Here is a 17,680-nt window from a genome sequence, read left to right on the forward strand (position 1 = left end):
TATGTTGTTACATTGTTTCTGTGTGTGAGTGTGTTTTGAGGCAAGCGTTGGTTGACTTCTTCTTTTCAAAAGAAAAGTCTTGCAGGACCTATATTGTCTTATTTTGTACACTTTTTAGAATGCATAAAATATATCATACTGCCTGTAGGCCATTCAGTGTTGTGTTTTTTTCTTATTAGTCCTCTGCATTCCCACTTGGCTGTTTCCATTAGTCAACTGTAAAGTGTGTTGCAGTAGCTCTATCCTCTGTTACAAATGCAGGGTGAATGACATTCAGGAACTAAACAGAACAGAAGTGTGCCAGGGATCCTGCAGTAGCCTTTCGGCATATGGGTCACCTGCTCAACCCAGTGGGCTACACTCAAAAATGTGTTTTGATGGTTCTGATAGAGGATAATATACTAGGTTCATGCACTAGTATATTTGGATATTGGGTGCATAAGATCTTGGAACATGGGATCATTTAATCAATGTTTCCTTGACAAATAAGGTTAAATGCTACATTCTCTAACCTTTATTTCTCCCCTATTTAGAAACAAAGTGAAGGTGGTCTCCAGTGTGTTTTTAGTGTTATGCAATCTTTTTACCAAACAGGAATAATCTTAACTCTGACGTACACATTGGCAGTGTTTGCATTTTGTAGTGTAATATGTGTGCCACCACACAAAGTCATGCCTTAACATTCAGTCATGAATTAACCCAAGTGTCTTGATCAAGATTGAGCATAGTAATATTCAGGTTATAGAAGAGGTAAAGCATATTTTCAAATATTTATTTATGTGCCTTCTGGTAATTTTTTATAGCTGCCCACATGTTCTGATTTCAGATGCACCATAGACTGGAGCCCGGCTGATGCTGAGGGTTAAAAACATCTGACGTTGCTGTATAAACCAATAATTTTTTTATATATGTGAATACATTGCTATAGACTTCTTTTTATACGAAGGGAAACTGATGTGTACTCCTGTGCAGAAAGTATTGTGGACAATTTTTTTAAAAGAATTTTAATAGAGGCCAGCAAAAGAAATCCTTGTTAATGCTGTTTTGTCAAGTAAAAGGAACTATCCATTAGTAACCTTTTCTGTGTGTGCAGGTGTGTATGTGTGTGAGCATTGTAACTTAGTCTCTCCAGCAGCACTTACTGCCCCCCTGTGCCAGAGCTGGGTTTCCTTTTGCGTTTCATTCCTTGGTGCTTCTTTACTTTCCCACTCTTTCTCTCTGTTTACGCTCATTCTAACTCTGTGGGAGACTAGGCTTCTTCTAAAGGAGTCTTTGTACATGTTTGAGCGAGGAAAAGCGAGAGAGAGAGAGGGAAAGGGAAATGTTACGGTGAGACAAACAGCAAGCGAAAGAGAGAGGAGGATACTAGCTGCCTGTGTTAAGCCTGGCCAGGACCCAGTCCCACAGTTCCACAGAGCCCTGTGCTGTTTACCTTAGAAGACTCAGACTTAACAGGAAAATGCAAAAAGTCTCTCACAGTTACAGGTCTGTAAACCTGCTCTTTCATCACTACACACAATTTTAGGTGCGTGTATGGTCGCAGATTTTCTAGTCAATAATTAGAAGTGACGTGCACTGTGATTTGACTCCAAATTCCAAAAAGTGAAACATTCTCACTGCACTGGATAATGAGTCAATGACTCTATGAGTCCTTTGGGCGAGAGTTAGTTGATATGTGACGTAGCTGTTAATGGTTAACTTTAGCCAGGTTATAGTCCACTCACTGTGCTATGTCCATGTGCAAATGTCCTTCATTTTGCTGCCTTTGAACTGGGCAGGGATAACGTCGAGAATACTGGATTGAACAACTTCGGAGTCTACAATTAAATGCATACACCGATTCCTCAGAGTGTCTCCCGAATCCTTGGAACGAGAGTTGTAAACAGTCTGATATATAACACGTTCGGAACACTTAATCAGCACAAGGACTGTTTTTGATGTGAGTGGGATGTTTTTTCTTTTGTTATCCAAGGCTAATACTTGAGAGAGTGAGTGTGTCCTTAATCATATGGCACTTGTCATTGCTGAGAGAATGAGCTGTTTCATTTCTGTCTAATCAGCTGTGTCTGTCAGGGCAAGTACAGTTTATGTTAAGCCGAGGTCAAACACACAAGAAGGAGCTTGTCATTGACATCTGTCATAGTGCTCACGAAGGAGCTGTGTGGCTGGAGTTTGTTTTGTATCTCCATCTGTTTTTTTAAATTGGTGATTTTCATAAAAGTATTTTAAAGAGATTAAATGATGCGTGGTCTGCACCCTGGCCCATTCAGTACTTTATGGCTTCCTTTATTTCTGTTAAGAAAAAAAACAATAGAATTTCTAATTTTCTCAACGCTGCTACAGTTCTGTCAGCCCAATTTTGTATTTTGTATTACTGTTAATAACGTTGTTGATTCATAGGTTCAGATATGTTTATACATTCTCCTCAGGGGTGGGATAAAAATGGATGAGGGGTGTTGTTTCTGTCAAAGCAGGGATGTTAATTTGCCTTTGGAAAGCTGTTTGACAGCAGGCATTGATTGTAGGAGTGTAGGAGTGATATTAAAGAGGCAATAGACCAGATAGATTAAACAGCTGCAAAAGGCTCAGAGATCTTGATAACCAAAATAATCATCTTGGCGTGTCTGTAGTTTGTTATGTAATCTTAATGAAGGGAAGGTTATGTCACAATCAGAAACAGAAAGATAGAAAAAAAGTCACCATTAGTATTCCGGCTGCCCCTGATGTGGTAGCAGTGGGTTGTATTCATAGGCTGTCATGTTGTGTAACTGACTGAACTTCAGAAAAAAACAGTAATGATTCAGAGGAAACAGACATATATATATCATTTGTTTGGATAAAATGAATACGTCATTAGGAAATTTTAAAGTATTGTACCATATGAAAGGGATGGCCTAAAAATGAAAAAATATTCTTATTTGTGTATCTCTCCAACTGTCATCACCAAGAAGGAGGATGAAGGCCCATGCCCCACCTCCACCACCGGCTCCTCAACCCGCTCCACGCCACATCTTCAGAACCACTACACCTGATGGGGGAGGGACATCAAGCATGGAGGCCAAGGAGAACATCCTGAGGGCCACAGTGGATTTACAGTTAACCCTGCCACAGGGCAACCAGATTTATGTGACTGAGGATGGAAGGTGAGAAAAAATAGGCCCACACAAGCACAAATCAAACATAGTTTTGATTTGTTCATTTTATTGTCACATGTGTCATGACCAAAAGTTTTGCCCATTAATCTCATATTATTTGACTATAAAATGTTCATATATCTGTAGCTGTTTTATTTATATCTGGAAATACAAATCTAATCTAACCTTAGTTTATTGTTAGTTCTGCGATATGATTCTATAGGTTGATCTTCGTTCACAGTCATCAGAAAAACTGTATGTTTGTTGCTCCTGTGCATGTTTTGTTTACCGTGCCAGCGGGGCCTCGTCAAGGGGTTCCATTCCAATTTCCAACACACGCTTTGTCCCAGAGAGTCAGTGGCTGAGCTGCTAATGCTCTCTGTCCCTAATGAGGTTATCGTCTGTAGGGCAGAAAATTGGGGATGTCTCTCTTGTATAAAACAACAAGAGACTCTTTTAATAACTATAGAGAATGTATCACCATCAGATGCCTCTGTATGCTCATCACTAGAAAAACTATGTATCCTATTATTGTCATAGAAGCTTTCTAACATGCAGAACTAATATAATAGAAGAGGGGCCTGAAAGCTGAGGCTCTGCCATTCAGGTGAGGCTCTGCCATTCATTCAGCTCTGCCATTCCACAAACCACAGGTTGTTATGACACTATGAAGGTAAGACCTTGTATGACCTTCTATGTTTAATAGAAGATGGTCATACTATGATCAATGTTGCTTAAAACATCAGAACCTGTTGCTATGACAGAGGGATAAACACAAATCATTCATACAAAGGCTCATTCACTATCTCCACCCTAAGGTCAAAGTGCAGACTCCTCATAAACTTATATCATCTGTTATATTCTGTAGTGATAGTTAGTGATTAAATTCAAGGACTAAAAATAGCACATATAGGAATGTGCCAGCACATTGCAACATATCGTTTACGATAAAACGATATGCTTTACGGTTATGGGCTTGGGACTTTTTAGTTTTATGTTTTTTGCACTTAAAGGACATGCTGTCTCATTTAAACACATTCCAGTTATGACTATACCGGAGATGAGGTAATTCTCTACTTTAAAAATAAGTGACACAGTGGTTGAATAAAGATATGGCATATCTTTGCATTCTTCTGATCTCATAAACTTCAGTTATTAATGTAATGTTCCAGTGTTTTTTTTTTTAGTACTTTTATTCCTGCCTTATTAATCCTGTGATTAAGGGAAGGTGTGCCTCACAAAGGACTCAGAAACTCTCAGAGGCTTTGCTCTAGTTAACGCACCTTTGCCGCTTTCTTAAAGCACAAACTTATTTCACAAAAGTCGAGTAGTCATGTTAAATAAACGTGATCTCAGTATTGACAAAATAGAACAAGCTATAGGATATTTGCTATAATCAATCAGCACGAGCGTGATTGTGGGTTTATTTTGTAGTATTTAGAAATAGTGAAAAATGTATTGGTGCAGATATAGCACTAGACATGGCATCTATATTGCAGGCATGATAGTATATGTTATTACTGAATTAATACTGTGGCTTATGCAGTTAGTTAGTTGTTTAGTTTTTATCTGGTTGTGTGTTTTTGTTGTCATGCTCATATTAATATTATTATTAAACCTAATATATAATTTTTATGACCACAGTGTCACACTTCATGAATCATCTAGATGCCCTGTGCACCCTCGTAATGTAATTTGTCACACTTTAAATATTTACGATAGATACTTGAAACTACAGCTTAGTAATGCTTGACCATAACATGGCTAAAAATGATCCTAGGTGAACCAGGGAGGTATATATTCAGTGCTAGAGTAAATAAATAGAAACAAAATAGGGTAAATACTTAGAGATAGCCATTATGTTTTGGCATGTTTTGTATGATATGAATCTCGAGAAGCACATCAGACACTGGGTCTGTTTTTGGTTTTAGTTGCAGTCTGCGTCCATGTGTTAGTGATTGTCAATGGTGCTCTTTGTAGCAGTATCTCTCTCAGTTCTGTCATCTGATCTCTGTTCCCAGAAAACATTGGAGACTGTTTCTAGGTTTCTTTATGTGAGGATTGACAAGTAGTACTATAGGCCTCCACATGAGCACCGCAATCCAAACAGGCACACAAAGCAATGGGCATAAGTGAATGACAGAGGCATTATTTTCTATACCCAGTGCTTTGTCACTACCTTTTTTGTAAAGACTTTTAGATGGACTGCACAGGTGAAATCTTCAGCAACCACCTTACCTTTTATAGAGCATATGGACGTGCTCAGGTTTTAGTTCTACTTCACATACAGTATGTTATTTTTCAGTCAGTGTTTTGCCTTATTAAACAATAACATTAATTTTTGTAGGGTTTTAAAATGGATAAGAACTTTCTCAGAAAAAGGTACTACTGTTATACAATCAACCTCAAATGAATGAGAAATATTTGTACAGAAAGAATTAAGATGAAGGCAACGTTTTGATGTTCATATTTAAATCACTGCTGCTGTCACTGTATCTGTATTTTGTCTGTGGAAATGCCTTAGATCAAAATACCACCCATTGTTTTTAACAATTTTAAGTGCATCAAGTGAGAGTGTGGGATTGTTTCATTCTGTTCTCTTTACTCGAGCTAAGCTTCGAAGACTTTGTAACCCTAGCTTTTGTCCTGCCTCCCTTTCTTCTCTTCTCATTTCTTCCTGCATTTCTTTCTTAAACACACACACACATACACACCCACACACACACACACACTTTCCCTCTCACTCCTATTATCTCTCTCTTTCCCTCTCAGTAAAGCACTGATGGATCTGCTGGTTGAGCTGTGTAGTCGCTACCACCTGAATCCAGCTCTGCACACTTTGGAGGTTCTGTCTCCTGAGGGCCAGTCTTTGGGCTTCAAGCCAAACGCACTGTTGGGCTCCCTTAACGTGGCCTGTGTGCTTATCAAGGAAAAAGTCTCGGAGGAGAAAGTGGCGCGCAGACCAGCACCCAAAGTGCCAGAGGTGAGTTGCAGTGGATCCTGACACCTTGAGCTTCCTCCTGTTTTTGTCATATGTGCTTTGTATGTTGGAGTATACTGTTACAGCATATTTAAAACCTGCAAATGTTTTCTTTTTTATGCCTGGCTTGGATTTGTGTTGTTTTGATCGCACAAAGGTTTATCTCATGTTTTCACAAATCAAATTTGCATTCACTGCAAGTCTTATGTAATGCCTGTCCCTCTCTGCCTTTTATCACTGACCACTGGCAGAAAGCATGGCCAGTGAATCCTGTAAGGGCCATTGCTAAGGTAGGAAGCTGGTTGGTATTAAACTGGCCAGCATTTCTGAGTCCCTTATTGGAGTTTATAAACTGGTTTTAAGTCTAGTGTGCTTTTTCTGTCTTACTGTCTGTCTGGATGTTTTATTCTATTCAGCATCAATCTTTTTCTCTCTGCCTTTTCTTGTCTTCGCCTTCACTCTCCTCCTACCGTTTGAATATTTGATGAGTACCTTACCTTTAGTTACCATGCATTATTTCTCTGCTCTTCTCAGGGCTCACTGGCTGCTCTCTCTCCCTTTGACCCCACCTGGCCTTAGGCCAGAGGCTGACACTGTTTCAGACAGCACTGTCAGTCATTGGTCTTCTCTGTTTTATCTCACATCTTCTCATTATGTAACCAATTTGAACAGATCAGATTAAATAGCTTGTTTCAATTGCCAGTGTATTGGATCCACCCAGTAGTCTAATATGTTCGCCCAGCAATAAAGTCTACGGTTATGGAAGAAGTCGTTCACACTGCTATTGAAATGTGTTTTGTTGATATAATTGAGGTGTTCAAAATGTAAGAAACAAAATTCAGTAAAATGCAAACATTTAAAATGAGTGTAGTACCTATAAAATTGTCAGAAGTAAGTAATCAGAATCACAATGCTTTATTAATCCCTAAGGAAATTATGTAACTAAACTGATTCACTGAACAATAGTTAAACATAAATAAACTGTTTGTCCTTTCCCGATGCACCAGAAAAACTAAATGGAAATGGCTATCAGTAACAAAGTAAAAAATATTTCAGTTTTGCACCTTATTTTAATATTACATTATACTATCAGTCACCTGTTTTGGTTGCTAATTTGATTATTCATGGTTAGGAAAAATTGCTTCAGTCACAAAGATGGGAAATTTATTTTTGTCTCCATTTAACCTTCCAATAGTCTGGAGTATTTCAACCATCTATCTATTGACCATATTAGCAGAAACATTAAAATATACACATGTCACAGGCTAAAAATACTGTTGATTTTAGAAAACCTATGACCATCAACCTGAACATTTTCATATATAATGGGTAAATTATAACATCTTAGCACCTCTTCCACAATTTGCTGATAAGCTTGGTACATTCACGAAAGAGGCTGCCAAGTAGTACTGTGGTAGAATTGTTGCACTTTCTTTTATTGTTATTTCTTTTTCTTTATTATTGAAGTGTCATCCTTTCTGTGTTCTCCTCTACTCTTTATATTTTTAAACCGAAATATGCTATTGTACATCAATCAGAAATATAACTATATATTATATATATAGTTAGATTTAATACATTTTTAGGAAACAAAGTTGATCTTATGGCATTTGTCTTTTAGGCTAGGTTATGTTATCCGTCAGTTAACTTTGTTGTATTTTTTCCCTTAACTACGTCGTCCTTTTTCTTGACTTGATGATTCATCCTTGATTAGCTTTTAATGTCATCCAGCTGTTTGCGTGTCTAATTTTCTCCATCATTTTCCTTTTGTGTATCAGAAAACTGTGCGATTGATGGTGAACTACCATGGCAACCAGAAGGCCGTAGTACGGGTGAACCCCTTGATATCGCTCCAGGCTCTGATACCAGTCATCTGTGACAAGTGTGAGTTTGACCCTACACGTGTCCTGCTGCTGAAGGATAGCATCAGTCAACGCGAGTTACCGCTGGACAAAACTCTAGCAGAACTCGGGATCAAAGATCTCTACGTACATGACCAGAGGCTAGGTAAGCCTTAACTACCTGACCTTATTTCTCTTTGCTCTTTGTGAAATATGTCAGATAACTGTTACTATTGTTTTCACAGTAGCACAAAAGATGATACAGGCCCTAAGCGATGATACTTTTTTCTTTTGCCTAACTTTTAATGTGGAAATATTTATTCATTAACCTGTGTAATGCTATAATGGAGAAGCTGCACAGTCTCACAGGCAAACGAATACACATATCATATCACACACATATCACTAACCATATTTACAAAGCTACAGTCTTTGCAATGGCTGCATTGATCTGGAAACAGGAGAAGGAAGACAAGATGGAGTTTTTTTCTGTGGATTTGATTTTTAATAAAAGCTAAAGGTTTTTCCTCTCTGTTTTATCATCGGTGAACCGTGTTGGTCAGGCAAAATTTTATCTGTGGCTTGTATGGGAGGAATGCAGAGTGAAAAGGTGAATAGAAGATAAGAGTTGATAAGAACTTACTACCTTGTGACTGTAAATGTAACAGCAGCTACCTATGATAATAAATGATAAATAAATAATAATAAATAAATAATGATAATGACTTGAGCGAATTTAAAGTTATCAGGAGTTTACAGAGGTTCCAGAGAAATGGAGCTAAGGTCTGTTTTCAGAGTCAGAATCAGAATACTTTATCAATCCCTAAGGAAATTATGTTTCCCAAATTATTTCCCAAAGGTTTCCACACAAACTGGAAGGCTTGTTGCCACCACAGAAGTGGTGAGAATTAGAAAGAATATATGTTTAAGGCAATACTGACAAGTTACCCCTCTGTTATTCCGTATGTCGGTACAGGTTGGCATAGACTGGTTAGCATGCTATATTCAGTATTCAGTATAAATCTCAGTTGTTGAATTTTCACATTGTTTAGATAAACTCTTAATTGGGTTCCTTAATAACTGTATTTTGTTTTAGATGTCGCTGAAATGTTTGGTACTTTGTGCCATCTATAATGTTGCAAATCTTATACATCTCAGCAGACACAGATTGTCAGATTAGTTTCCTGAATGTGGCTAAAGTTTACAGTACTAGCACCGGTAACCCTCCTTCCTTGCAGGTTAGCGTTCACGCTCCTGTGCTGCATGTGGTTACACATCACTTTGGTTACGTGGTTATATGCCACTTTACCCTGACACCACAGACGTACAACTGCTCATCGTTTTCTTCATCAAAGTACTGTGCAACCGTGCTGATTTTTGCATCTGTCAGCTGCTTGCTCTTCACCTTGCTCAAATGCACTGTCTAAAACAGAGAGAAAGAGGGTTGGAGCCCTCTGTCCGTGCTGTAGCCCCAGTTTTTTGCAGGTCGCATAATAACATCAGGTGACTGCTGTTGTAGAAAAAGAGCGTTTAAAATCCAAGGGGACTTGCTAAGCACATACCTAAATCGTACATATTTCACCTCTAACTCCAGTCACTTTAAAGCGAGTGTCTGCACATATGTTCAAAATTGTATTAACTTTTTAAAAGATAAAATAATACTTTGCTGTGCTGAATAAAACTACCTGGTAAACATAAGATGTAACACTTAAGATGATGATGGATGATGTGAAATTTAAGCAGAGAAAGGATGTTATCGTGGATACTGGTGTGTGCTTTGGCTTGCCCTGCTATTGTCTCACAGTATCTGCTGTTATCCTGTCCATACAATGGCTGAAATATTGAGCTTTTATGAATTATGTACAGCCTTTGTATTAATACATAATTCACCTGAGGGGCATTTGTGATCCTTCATGTAGTATGAAGTTATGGTTGTTTACTGCGCGATTGTCCACACGCACTGGTATTTATAGTTAAAGATTCTCTTGTGATCTCACAGTAAAAACGTGTATTTTATCACGTAAGTGATGTGACAAGGAAACATGTAGAACATTATGTCACTTTTATGGTCAAGCACTCTTGTGCAAGATTTTGGTAATCAACAAGGCAACCCAGTTTCCCTTTAAACTTTAAAAATAAGAAATTTCTTTCTCAGCATTTGGTGTGCTAAAATGTTTTTGGTAAATCGTAGGGTTCGAATACTTTCCAAATCACTGCCTCATATTTTCAGTTACATTTTACACAGAGTCCTAGCCTTTTGAAAACATAGTAGTAATGTGGTTTACTTTCATTATTATGAGGCCATTATACAAATGACTTCCTCTTGTGAATCAGTAGTTACGTAGTGCATCGGCTGTGCTGTGACACTACGAAAGCACAAGCACAGCCGCTCTGTGATGTAGATGAGTTATCCATTAATGACGTTTGTGTTTTTAAACTTTATCATGTTTTGCAGCTTTCCAGCCTAAAATGGCTTCTGCCCCTGCACTTAACTACACAGGTATTAGACGTATAAATTGTCTGTCTTAGCGTTGGCACAACTCAAATACATGTGGTTGTTTAACCCAATGTATCGCTGCTTGCTTATTAACCCTGCTTCGTTGCTGCATTGGATATTAACCATTAACCAGCCATATTAAAAGAAATCATTTGTTGCTCTATGTACTTTTGATAACCTGCGTGATCATCAATGCCTTAAGGCTTTATTAATAAAGTGGCTTGCTTCTGCCTCTTTTCAGAACCCAAACTATGAGTATTAGCCCTTAAATGTTTGATAGTTAGTTTACCTTCCCTCTCAGTCCTTGAGTCTGTAGTTTTATCACGACACATTCTTACTTACTGCTTAGCCGATTATAAAGGTTGGGTAGAGGTGGACCTGAGGAAAAGCAAAGCTGCAGCTCCCTCTGCTGAGCAAAACTGGAAGGTTAATTTATTGCCTTTAAAACTGGTAAAAGGTATCCGTTTGGAGTAATATTTAGAGTTGACTGACTGTTTTTAAAAAAACATTTTTTTCTGTTAACCTTATAACCATATGTTAACCTTTTCATTAACCTGTGCATGGAGAAAAAAAAAACACGTCTTTCCTTTGTTCTTTCCTCCCTTTCTTTAATTATAAGGTGCTTACGTTACTTTCCTCCTCCTGCTCTTGTTTTACTTTTTTAGACTTTGTTCGCTCCAGTACTGGCAGTTTGGACAGACCAGAAAAAAAAGGCCTCCTGGGTATTTTCCAGTTCAGCAGGAGGAAATCCAAGGTAAGACTTGTTCCTGGCCAATATGCTGTATATATGCAGGAAGTATGTCTGAATCATGAAATAAGAAAACAGCATGGACATCATTATAATTCTGCCCTTAGTTTTTGCATTTAATTATTTAGACAAGTATCATTAGAAAAATAATAGTGTGAAGTAATTTACAAACTAACCTTTAGCATCATACTTATAGGCCATTCATACTTAACCAACTGATAGCTGAGGCAAGCTAAATGCATGGCTGAATAGTTTGATGCTGCATGTTAGTTGTGCCTTCCGTTTGCAGACAGAGACAACATCTGTGGACATGGATGACTTTGATGATAAAATAATCCAAAACACTGACACACAATCCTGTGTAAGTATGTCTAACAATTTTTACAATGTCCAGAAGGGAAATAAAGCTCTCATCTTAACTTGTTAACTGAAGCAGTGCAATCTCATACGGTGTTCCAGTTATTCTGTCCATACAGAATAACTGGAACATAATACAGACTACTTGTAGGGACTGACTGCTGTTTGTGCAAATTGGGAACATACCTTGGAGCCAGTGGCTTTTACCTTAAGTTGTGTACATTATCATTGCTTTATTTTTTTAATATAAGGGATTTTCAAAAAATGTGTCATAATGAACAGGAGGACTTTAGCTTTAAAACGAGCATTAGCAATAGAGCAGCACTGCTAGTACTATGCCACCTGTGTCCTTTGTCATCACCTTTAGTGCTTGATTTTGGATTGCATTTAACATTTTACTGACTTGTACAGTTAAGACTATTGAAAGCTTCCTGTTGGTGCCTCAGGGTAAATTGTCCTACACGAGTTATATGTAGAATGTAGCATAATAGCCGTAATTTCACATGTCAACAAATACAAGACAAATGTGGATGTAAGTTGCCTTGTTATGTGCAATAAAACTGTCTTTTGACAAGGGCATATACTGTGCCTGGTATTTGCATGAGTAAATAACAAGGACCCATGGCAAGTTTGTGTTTAAGACCCACAGTCACAGTAATCCATCCATGACTGCGGGTCAGTAGTATTAAATTCATCCTGTGGCTTGAGAGTTCTGGTTTTTACATTCATTTACTCACTTTTTCTTATGTGGCAGCTGAAAAAGTGATACAACAGTCACTCCAGTAGGCTTGCTCTGTTTTTAGATGTTCTTCATATTCCTGTCTATGAGAAATTTTGATTTGGATGTGTCATGTTGGACCTCTACTGTTGTGTGTCACCAAAGCCTGTCACTTTGGCCAATCATCTATTAGTTTTAATTGAAATTTTAGTTGTGTCAGCTTTAAAAAGTAGTTCTGTAATAGAAACCCAACATTCCCTTTTGACCAACAACTTGATGACACTGCAACAAAAAAACTTTTAGCAGGAATAAATCTCCTGTAAATCCAGGCTTACGTACAGGAGAAATCTAATACAGAACCTGTTGGGGTGAAGGGAAGAGGAGGAAAAAGACAAAAGAGGAGCAGAGAGAGCTGTTAGAACGAAGACCAAGCACAAACTATGGTGCAGAGAGACGGGATTATTTCAATGCAGCATTGTGTGCCGATGTCCTCCAGAGGGCAGTCATTCTATAAGATTAGTCAGCAGACTCTCAAGCATCTGTTCATCACAGGTCTTTATCACTGCAGTTCATATCACCATTACATTTTCTTTTATACAACCATCATCCATCTGTTTAATTTTGCATCTGAGCACTAATATATATATATATATATATATATATATATTTTTTTTTTTTTTTTTAGTGAGGACTTGGTCTCTCTTAGGTGTTTGACCAACTACATTTAAACAACATTGGACCCCATAAAAATATAAAAGCATTTGAGCTGATTTTAGATTCTGAATCTGAATTCTTTGTAAAGTTAAATTTCTGATCATGATAAACATCAGTAACATAACATAAAAGATTTTCCTCCAAGATTTCTCTCCAGTATATCCAGATGCACATTTAGACGCTCCATTTAGCAGCACTGAAGCTGTTATAGCCATAACTAAATCAATGGCATTTGATTACATTAGCCTGCCTGGCTCCCTCCTATTCAGTACACTGCTCCTCTAAGCTTGCCCTTGACTCCACCCTTCCAACTTTGTGTCTACTGCCTAATACTGAGCATTATTAACATTATCTTCTTCTTTTCCTTTTCCAGCCAGTCCTCTTTATCCTTTTTTATTCTCTTCATTATCTTTTAATTATTTCTTAAAGATTTTGCATATAGGGATCACAATGTAGTTAAAAGGAAAAAAAGTCAGCAGACTATGAATTAAACATCAAAACTGTTATAGACACGGCACAAGTCATTTAGTTTACTGAAACACTGAAAAGTATGAAAGACAGTTTTGTTGGATTGATTTATATTTCTTTTGTTTTTTATCACCCTTTCTACTGGACTTTAATGCAGCTTTTTTTCCCTGTGATTGTTTCTCAGCCTGGACAATTTTTAGACCACACGCATGCATTTGCACACACCAGAAAACACACACCCACAGAGTGTTATCAACCCAATGGCATCACATTACCCTACCTTGGCTACATTAGCACTAAAAGCCCAGCCTCTTATCTCTAATTGTTCATTAGGGGCTAAACTACTGTGTGTGTCAGTGTAAGTGTGTGTGGTCATAAAACATTAGCATGGTCAAATAGCGTTATGTCTGGGAAGACCTTATTCTAAAGCAAACTCACTTATAAAAGTTTTTTTTAAATATAGATTTTAAAATATGTGCAGTATTTATTTGTTCTTAGCTGTTTAGGGAGTGGCATTGCTTAAGTTCCTCTAATACATAAGAATAAGTTTTTCAAACTTGTTGACAGGATCCAACTTCTACCCCCACCTTTGTTTGTTAATACTGATCTAAGAAATATTAAAGGAAGTTAAAGCTACAAGAAGGCATGCAGACAGCTGGAAACAGAACCTCGATAGTCTGCAGATCTAATTTCAGTTTCTGAAAAATCCTTAGAGTGAACAGCAGCTGGCTGTCAAAACTATCAGAGCCTTTCATCTTATCACCAAAAAGCAACATAATCCCAGGCTGCTTATTACTGACTTAAAGTTTTTCCTTTACACCCCCCCCCTATCCATCTTTTCTGAAAGTTCACCAGTTTGGTATCAGGACTGTCCGACCTTCAGTTAGCCATTCTGTGTGTCTCTTGTGGACTAGCAGCTGGTTCATTTGTGCTGCCAGACACTCATGGAGTGCAGTCTGTCGAGGCCTAGTGCTGTCCAACTCTTCATACTGGGGACCTTTTCTTGGATGTCTGCCACTGTGATGGTTACTGGACCCTGTTGCTGGCATCTGCTCTTAGATCCACTTGCCACTGAGCATTGTTGTTTTAGGTTGCATCTTTCTCCCATATGCTCTTCCAATACTGCTCTGTCTCCAGCCTTGGTGATGCTGTTCTTATGTTGTTCCCTTGCTATTGAGAGTACACCTTGGATGTTTCCATGGAGAACAGCTGGTTTATTCTTCTCCTGCCTTCTATCTCTCTGGTATACCTTTTCAAGAGGTTAGCCAAGGCTGTGAGTCTTTGCTTGGCAGTTTCTAAGGCCTCAGATATGGGCAGTTTGCTGTATTTCTCAGGTACCTTCTTCATTTCACCTTTCTGCAGCTCCGATAGTTGGCTTACTTCCCTCTGTGATACCTTGATTTTGGCCTCCAGTCTCCTTCTCCATGGAGGTTACTGTTCCTTGTGGCTGTTCATCTTGTAGCCAAGCATCTCACTGTTCACTGTTGCCATGATGAAGATCAGCTTGTTGGTGTTGATGATGTTTGCAGTAGGAATTTTCCTTAGTGCTGCATTCACATCTTCTAGTAGACTTTCAGAGGGTATTTCATGTATCCTGGATCCAGATTTCCAGTTTCACCATGATCCTCTCTTTCCGGTCAGCTACTCTCGCACTCAGTGCTCCTTCTTCCATTGTACTTGGGGCCTGGTACCCAATCTCGGGTGGGGGTAATGTCTCTCTCCTAACCTGTTGTCCTGGCTCCCCCTTGCCGTAGCATTTGTGCTGTACCTTATGGATCTCTAGCTGTGAAAGCAGTTCCTTCTACTCAATGTTGGAACACCAAGCTAATAGTTGTTTTGCTGTCAGTCTGGATGCTGGGTATCGAAAGTTCCATAGGTCCCACATCCTATTCATGTAACCTCTTCTACTGGAAACAGAGTAGCATTCCAACAGGGCCCTGTTCTTATTTCCTTCAAGCTCGGGTCCTACCAAGGGACTTGGAGCTTGAGGGTCCTGTGCAGTATCTTAGTTGTTCCTAGGACTGCGCTCTCCTGGACAGAGATCGCACATGTTGTTCCTGGGAACTGCTGGAGCCACTGGCCTAGCTTGGGAGTCACTGCACCTAGTGCTCCGATTACCACTGGGACCACTGTTACCTTCACCCTCCAGCTCTTCTCTGAGCCTTTGGTACTTCTTCAGCTTCTCGTGTTCCTTCTTCCTGATCTTGCTGTCATTCGGTATCACTACGTCTATCACTACAGCCGTCTTCTTCTGCTTGTCTACCACAACTATGTCCGGTTGGTTAGCCACCATTTTGTCCGTTTGTATCTGGAAGTCCCACAGAATCTTAGCTCAGTCATTCTCGACCACCCTAAGAGGCGTCTCCCATTTTGATCTCGTATACTTCTTAGTATACAATACAATACAATACAAGTTTATTTGTATAGCACATTTAAAACCAAGGGTATAGCAAAGTGCTTCACAATAATCCAATAAACAGTAAATGATAAAACCAGTAAGTCATTGAAACAAATTAGAATAAAAGAACGACAGAAGCATTAAAAGATAGGAGAAGGGAAAATTCAGAGTATCAAGAAAATGTCAAAATGAATAATGATACAGCAATTAGTGAGAGGTAAAGTTTAGCATGTCGGAAATGCCAGTTTGAATAAATAAGTTTTCAAGCACGCGTTAAAAGGTTGAATGGAGTCGGAGACACAAATGGTAACGGGAAGACTATTCCAGAGATTTGGTGCAACAGAGACAAAGGCACGATCGCCCCTAGTCTTCAGGTGGTGCCTAGGCTGAGCCAGAAGTAGCTGACCAGATGATCGTAAGGCACATCTAGGAACATACAAACTCAGGAGGTCAGCGTATACTTCTGTATACTATGCCGGCCACTTGGTTATGGCGTTCCATGTATGCCCTGCCTACTAGCATGTTGCACCGTGCTGCACCGTGCTGTTAAGTGCTGGATTGTCTCATGGGTACTTTACACAGCCCCCACCTGGGGTCTTGCCTGATGTGATAGATCCCAGCCTCTATGGATCTTGTGCTCAGAGCTTGTTCCTGTGTTGCCATGATTAGTGCCTCTGTGCTGTCTTTCAGTCCAGCTTTGTCCAGCCACTGGTAGGACTTCTGGATGTCAGCCATTTCCTCTATCTGCCGGCGATACACACCGTGCAGGGGCCTACCCTTCTGAGCATATATATATATATATATATATATATATATATATATATATATATATATATATGTGTATATGTATATATAACAGAATGTCAGTAAGTTCATTTCCTGTCCATAAAAACATGAAAGGAATTCCCAGGAGATTCGGTGTGTAAGGCATGATCCTAGTTATACAGAGCTTCAAAAGGTTGACTTTGTGTTACACACTTTGTAATTATAAATGTGCTGTGAACTCAGTTTCCCCCCCCAAAGAGCTGGAGTACCTTTTGTTCTGTTTTCCTCTCTCACTGTTCCCACACATTTCAGATTGTTTACCAGGGTGAAAAGGGTGAAAAAGTCAGGGAGAGTTCATGTGAATTTTCTACTTTGAACATTATATTTTTGTTGAGGTGAAAACATACTTTTGTTTTTGAAGATTCCATATGGGAATCACATCAGTCCTCTCTTCCAGCATTTCTTTTTTATTCTGTCAGCCTCTGTCTGCCATCTCCTGTGTCTCTGCATCACTCTGATGTTACTCCTGTCAGAACATAGATGCACAAGTCACACAACACAGCGAACTGTTAAAAATGACAGAACAGGCTTGTGGCAAATATTTTATACATATATATATATATTTTCTGCTTTAGTTTCAGGTGGTTCTGTGTTAATATTCCCCTTTAAGCCTTCCATTTGTGTTTTCACAGTCATAGACATATTGAGTTTTGCCGTGGTTATAAGGATAGAGGAAGTTAGAAGCTTTTATTTTATTACACAATAGTAAATGATATATTAGTGATTATATATTAGGAGGATAGTGTTTACCTGTGTTGTGTTTTTGCATTATTGCTAATACTTTGGATATAAATGGCAAATTGGTTTCAGATGATTTCAACAAGATCAAAATGTCAAAGAAAGAAAATGTCATTGACTTTTCTTTTTTATGTTACCTCTTTTTCTTTTTTAACTTCAGTAGAAAGCAGCAGGCTAACCCAAAATATATTATTTTGCAGAATCTACAATATCAGTTGTCTGAATGTGGAAAAAATGCAGGCATGCTATACTTTCCTACTCC

At 38.6% G+C, this 17,680-nt stretch overlaps 1 protein-coding gene across 10 annotated transcripts in view; it reads left to right on the top strand.

Moving 5' to 3' along the window:
- The window catches only part of cobl (cordon-bleu WH2 repeat protein), a 50,956-nt gene that overhangs the window by 7,649 nt on the left and 25,627 nt on the right, over window positions 1-17,680 (top strand). For 2 of the 10 annotated variants that reach the window (XM_005450559.3, XM_013270414.3), the window contains 6 exons: window positions 2,949-3,143; window positions 5,907-6,117; window positions 7,893-8,121; window positions 10,411-10,455; window positions 11,118-11,206; window positions 11,490-11,561. In XM_005450559.3, coding sequence (XP_005450616.1) covers window positions 2,949-3,143; window positions 5,907-6,117; window positions 7,893-8,121; window positions 10,411-10,455; window positions 11,118-11,206; window positions 11,490-11,561 — 841 coding nt within the window. Of the gene's footprint in view, window positions 1-1,324; window positions 1,486-1,739; window positions 1,940-2,948; window positions 3,144-5,906; window positions 6,118-7,892; window positions 8,122-10,410; window positions 10,456-11,117; window positions 11,207-11,489; window positions 11,562-17,680 lie in introns of those variants that run through there. The other 8 variants (XM_019364656.2, XM_025911433.1, XM_005450563.4 and 5 more) reach the window with 8 other exon arrangements.

Source organism: Oreochromis niloticus, linkage group LG11, assembly GCF_001858045.2.
Source record: "Oreochromis niloticus isolate F11D_XX linkage group LG11, O_niloticus_UMD_NMBU, whole genome shotgun sequence".
NCBI classification, from domain to species: Eukaryota; Metazoa; Chordata; class Actinopteri; order Cichliformes; family Cichlidae; genus Oreochromis; species Oreochromis niloticus.